Here is a 6,138-nt window from a genome sequence, read left to right on the forward strand (position 1 = left end):
AAGACTTGTTCCTGTGTTGTAGTTAACTGTGACTGTTCAAAATGGAAAATGAGCATCTGGATAGGCATTGAGGAACCTTGAGACCATGGATCGAGAGCACAGAGTCCCTCTGTAAGAGGCAAAAGGAATGTGTAACTGCCTGCCGGTTATTACCAGCTGCCCCAGCTGCTATTCTCATGTTGTCTTCGTCAGCCACCTCAGAACCAACAAAGCCAGAGTGAAAGCAAGTCATCCTTGATCCCAGGGACTGCCAACAAAGGAAAATAATTGGGCAGCAAAAGTAGAGCGCATCTTTGCCAATTACAAATTTTCTATTTAGAAGTAGTTATATGGGAGAACATCAGTGTTCTAGTCTATTAAATATGCAGGTCACAGTTATAGGGAGAAACGAAACAATTATAGAGTGTGACTTTTATTTCACAAGCCTTGACAGTCAGCAGCAGACAGTGTAAATGTTGCGTGTAATCCCGTTTAAAGGAAAGTTATGTTATTGAAGAAATTCTGCAGTTAAATAATTCATCCTTATTCAGTCTCTGCCAAACAGCACCTGACAATCATGTGCTGTGACTATTGTAAATCGAAAAAGCAAAGTGATGACAAACTCTTGTGATCTGAGAGCAGAATAAGCAAACAAGATAAGAATGGCTTATGCAAGATGTAAACACCAATACATTGACCCATTGTAAAGTTGATACATTATCACCTATGTACAGTGTTTCTGTTGAAAATTAAATCTATAGTTATCCTTTTTCAGAAAACTAGTTTTACAGAAAAATATTTGATAAGTGTTTTATCAAACGGATGTTTAATAATTATTGTGTCACTTCTGAAAGTGTGAAACATTTTTGAATCAGCATGACTTGCTCCATTGTCAGTGGTTCTTTTCAACTGAACTTGGATACTCGTACTATAAACTACTACAGGTGTCCCCCGCTTTTTGAACGTTCGCTTTACGAAACCTCACTGTTACGAAAGACCTACATTAGTTCCCTGTTTTCGCTAACAGAATGTGTTTTCAGTGTTACGAAGGAAGGCAGCGCGTAAAAAAAAACTAGGTGGTGCCCCAAGCAGCCGCTCTCCCCCAGATTCGGAACTGCATTCTCACCGGCATTGCTTAAACACGTGCCTGAGCAGCCGTTTGCAAGATGAGTTCTAAGGTATCGGAAAAGCCTGAAAGAGCTCGTAAGGGTGTTACACTTAGCGTAAAACTAGACATAATTAAGCGTTTCGATCATGGTGAACAAAGTAAGGACTACGTGAGTTTGGCTTGTGGAAGCTGATGAAGATGATGTTGAAGAGGTTTTAGCATCCCATGATCAAGAACTGATAGATGAAGAGCTGATGCAATTGGAAGAGGAAAGGATAACAATGGAAACCGAATGAGTAATGATAAAGTATGACTTTAGTTTTGAAAGAGTACGTAGCTTTAGGGCATATTTGCAAGATGGTTTGAGTGCTTACAAAGAACTGTATGATAGAAAAATGTGCGAGGCTCAGCAGTCAAGCAAGCCTTCCACATCAGTCACAGCAGACGACGAACCTCGACCTTCGACATCGAGGCAGGCAGAGATAGGAGAAGATGAGCTGCCTGCCCTGATCGATGATGAGATGACACCCCAGTGTCCCACCACTCCAACCCCCAGGCCGCGGACAGATACCGATTCGCGGAGAATGCAGCGGTAGCCGGGAGGCACACAGCACATCTTTAAGAAAAAAGCTGAAATAAACATGCTAATTAATTAGGTGCTGCCTGGCACATAATTGTCGGCCCAGATCAGAGGCGATGTCTCATTCTGCCCTGCAGAGCTGATGTATGGTTAGAATGACAATAAAGTTTTTTTTGAATCTTTGAATACTAAATCAAAGATTTGTGCATGGCCTTGGTGCTTTCTGTACATTGTAACAGAGATTACATTTGAAGAATACTTTATTGGCCATAAAAAGAATTGGTTTATCTTGCCATTGTGCAAGATGCCATACGACTACATTCTTTTCCTTCCTTGCTTCAACTGCAGGGCCTTCTGCCTCCCATTAATGTATTGTGTTAAGAAATTGCTAAACTGGCAACAGAATGCAACATGAGCCAAAACTTTGTCTGCGTCTTCATGTCAAACATCGTAACAATTATTCAACAAAATACCTCTGAGCCTAATGAATCAGTAAACAAAAATAGATCTATTTCTGTGAGCTTTTGTAATGAACCCATGAAAGATGAATAACTACCTCATTATTCATCTTTTCCACTATTTTGTAACTAATAGCAATAATAAAGTTCATCCATTCATTTAGTAATCTGCAAACACAAAAACAGCAGTTGTGCAGTGTTCTACAGTTCTACAGCAAAAGATTCTTAGTTATGTATCCCTTTTCATGTGATGTGCTGGTCTATGAAACAATAGAGTTGAATTTTGCACTTGGCAAGTGTGACAAATAATAAACCGCAGTATCCTGAAACTTAATGAATTGACTTTGATAAACTACAGCTGTCTAGGTTTGCAGGTGTACCACATGACATTTAACTTGTAGTGACTCCGCTTCTGGAGGTATTGAAAAAACAAAGTTGTCCTATTAGTTGCAAGCATTTAGTAAAATCATTTTGTCTAAATGGCGGGATATTGCAGTAGGATCTAGTGTATGATTTGCAAGAGGGCTACAAGCAGGTAATTCAGATAAATGAGAAATCTCGACAGAATGCTATAGTTTGCTATGAGGAGAATTCAAATGCAGAAGTAGTGAGGCTAAACATCAGTTATACAGGGTGCTGATGAGACCATATCTTAAATACAGTGTTGATCTCCTTCCTTAAGGAAAGATAGGAATATCCTGAATGTAGTTCAGAGAAAATTTATGAGATTTAATATTTGGAATGGACAAGGAAGCTTATGAGGAAAAGATGTAGAGTCTTGGTTTGCTTCCACAAGGATTTAGAAGAATAAAAGGTGACTTGATTGAAACATGAGATTATGAGAGGACATGCTGGAGTGGAGAATCTAGAACTATAATCCCCTGTACATCATCTTCATTAACAGGGCAAAGGAAGTGCCATGGAATTTTGGAAATACTGAGATTTTCAAAATCACGTACTTGTGTGAGATTCCTGTATTTCCTGACTGTTAAATGACAAAATGGTAATAGGATTTTCCAGGAAATTCCATGCCAAACTCTCATCATTATCTAATTACTGCATATGGAAGTTTTGCTGGGTGCTAACTGTTTTCTATGTTATAATAGTGACTGCACTTCAGATGTTTAATCCACTGCCATGCGCTTCAGGTTTTTCCAAACGAAATCTGAAAGGTGCCACAGTTTAAATAACTGGTGGCCACAAATTGCTTTGAAGTGCAATTAACATTGCATATACAAAGTTGTGTAAAGTCTGAATGTTGAATCATCCAATTCAATGTGTGTTATGCATATTGCTAGTTCATCTATTTAGCTAAGATTTGTATATTTTGGATGATGAATTTGTACTGGATGTAACTTTGAGATCCAAATACTTATGATTAATTCTTTATCCAATTTGATAATTTCAAATCCATTAATGGCCTTCCTTTAATTTTCTCTGCCTCTGCCAGATTAACATTTTTCAAAGTGAAACTATCCAAGATGTAGTGCTTTTGGATCCCCGATGGTTGTGTACCAGCGTACTTGGAAAACTCTTGTCCAATGAAAATCAAAAGGCTTTGCACCACTACAGAGGCCGTTACACAATAGAAGACATACTACACTTGGTATCAGAGCATGATGTAGAGGAGTTGCTGCAAATTCTTGATGCCATGGACATTTGTGCACGGGACTTGACCAGTGGATCAATGGTGGATATTCCAGCATTGATTAAGGTGGAAAATCTACATAGATCCTGGACTGATGAAGAGGATGAGTTGCTGGTTTATGGAGGAGTCCGCTTTGTGCCTGTTGAACATGTCACCCCGTTTCCATGTGGAATTTTCCACAAAGTACAAGTGAACCTGTGTCGATGGGTACATCAGCAAAACTCGGAAGGAGAGCTGGATTTAAGGTTATGGACCAGCGGATCAAAAATATCCAACAAAGGGACTGAAGTCATGGTCCTTTTGGTCAACCATGGACAAGGTTTGGAAGTACAAGTAAGGGGACCAGAAACAGAAAAAATAAGGTGTTGTTTATTTCTTGATTCTATTTGTAGTATCATTGATAACCTAATAGTGACTACTTTACCTGGACTCCTGACCGTCAAGCATTATTTGAGTCCCCAGCAGCTCAGGGAGCACAGTGAACCTGTAATGGTCTACCAGCCTAGAGACTTCTTCCGAGCTCAAGCTCAGAAGGAGACTTCACTCACCAATACCATGGGTGGCTATAAAGAGAATTTCAGCAGCATTCTGTGCTTTGGTTGCCTTGATGTTTATTCCCAAGGGAACCTAGGAATGGATATCCCTGTGTCAGAACTAAATCTACTTACGAGACGTAAACTTAGTCGCCTGCTGGACCCTCCTGATCCCATGGGAAAAGATTGGTGCCTCTTGGCTACAAACTTGGGGCTTGTTGATCTTGTTGCAAAGCTTAACACTCAGAATGGAATTTCGACAAATGGGATGTTTCCAACTAGTCCAACCAGTGCTGTATTGACCGAGTGGGCTGCTTCGCCAGAGAATACCGTGGGGCTTTTAATATCAAAACTAAGAGGATTGGGTCGTCGGGATGCTGCAGACTTTCTTTTAAAGGCCTCTATTGTTTTTAAAGTTAATTTAGATACCAATGGACCTGAGAACTACATATCCAATTGCAATGGCGGGACCTCTTATAATTCAATCAGTTCAGTGGTTTCAAGATAAGAATGTTCTGCAAAACTAGTGAGGTGCAATTTTAACTGAATTCTCACTTTATGAAATGTATCCTTTGTGTACAGATATTGTCCAGAATAGTTGTGGTAACTTGCTTCCTTTAATAAGGAAACAGCAGTGAAATTCACTGAACTTGTTTACTACCAGATGATAAACCACAGTTCTTCAGCTCTAATCTTTCTTAAAATGCAAGATGGTTTTTAACCTTAAAAAAAATAAGTAAATAGACTGGAAATATATTTGTCATTTATGCATTAGCAAATTGCAATGTGTAAGATGTATGATTTGTAAGGACTATCTTTATTGTGCCGTTCACAAAAGTGAGTTTAGCAGAAACCCTCCACAGGAATGTGAATTTTATTGCAGGTTTTTCATCATCTCAATGAACATGGGGTAAAGGTGAATGTTTGCTATTGACAATATTAAATTTGTTATGTAAGTCGACAACCAAATGTGAGTGCCTTTTTCAGGGTTTCCTGACATAAGTAGACCAATAATTGTTAAAGCTTTTAAATAGGAATTTTCTACCTCCCCATTACTCTTCACGAAGGAGCATGCAGATCAGTTACTATGAATGGCTTTTGTGTTTTCCTATTGTATACTAACTTCATTTTGGGCCAACTTCTGTTCATATTGATGTGGTTTATCCATTGTTTAAAAGGGAACAAGGTCTGTGGTAGTTTCATGTGCATTGATAATAAAAATTTAGTGATGTACAGCAAAATTTAATAGTGAGAAATCTTTACGATTTTTTGATCTATTTATATGCAGTTATAGGGGAGCATGCTATTTTAATGCTACATCTTTACAGTTGCATTCTTATTAGCTTTTTAGTATAGTATTATGACCTGAAGTATTTTTAATAAACAATTTCATTATGAAAAATGGACTTTAAAAAGCAATTTGTGTTTTTAAGATACTGTTGGTTTTCATGTTAAGGAAGTCTTTGGGCTTTTGCTTCAACGGTGCTCTGCTTCAATTTTGGGCACTTAAACAGTGAGACTTTCAATGTTACAGGTGAGACACGTTGTTTATCGCTTGCTGAAAGTGAATCATCCAGCACTGAAAACTCACCTAAAGGGAAATGGGTGAGGGAGGGAATGCGTAGAACAAGGGAAATATCTTTGTTCAGGTTAGACCAAATGAGTTTGCTGGGTTGGGGGCAACGAGAATAGCACGAGGGGCAATTATTTCTACACAGAGGGTAGTTTTTGGAATGAGTTGCCAAAGGTGGTAATGGAGGTAGATACCATCGTAACATTTAAAAGCCATCTGGTCAGGTACTTGGAGGGTTTGGACAAACAACATTTCTGTA

At 38.7% G+C, this 6,138-nt stretch overlaps 1 protein-coding gene across 2 annotated transcripts in view; it reads left to right on the top strand.

Moving 5' to 3' along the window:
- dapk1 (death-associated protein kinase 1) overlaps positions 1 to 5,711 on the top strand; it is a 196,848-nt gene extending 191,137 nt beyond the window's left edge. For both annotated transcript variants that reach the window (XM_072281626.1, XM_072281627.1), the window contains exon 26: positions 3,576 to 5,711. In XM_072281626.1, the coding sequence (XP_072137727.1) occupies positions 3,576 to 4,814 (1,239 nt within the window). In that variant the 3' untranslated portion in view covers positions 4,815 to 5,711. The remainder of the gene's footprint in view (positions 1 to 3,575) is intronic.
- The last annotated feature ends 427 nt before the right edge of the window (positions 5,712 to 6,138 follow it).

The sequence above is a fragment of the Mobula birostris genome, chromosome 17, assembly GCF_030028105.1.
Source record: "Mobula birostris isolate sMobBir1 chromosome 17, sMobBir1.hap1, whole genome shotgun sequence".
Classification (NCBI taxonomy): Eukaryota; Metazoa; Chordata; class Chondrichthyes; order Myliobatiformes; family Myliobatidae; genus Mobula; species Mobula birostris.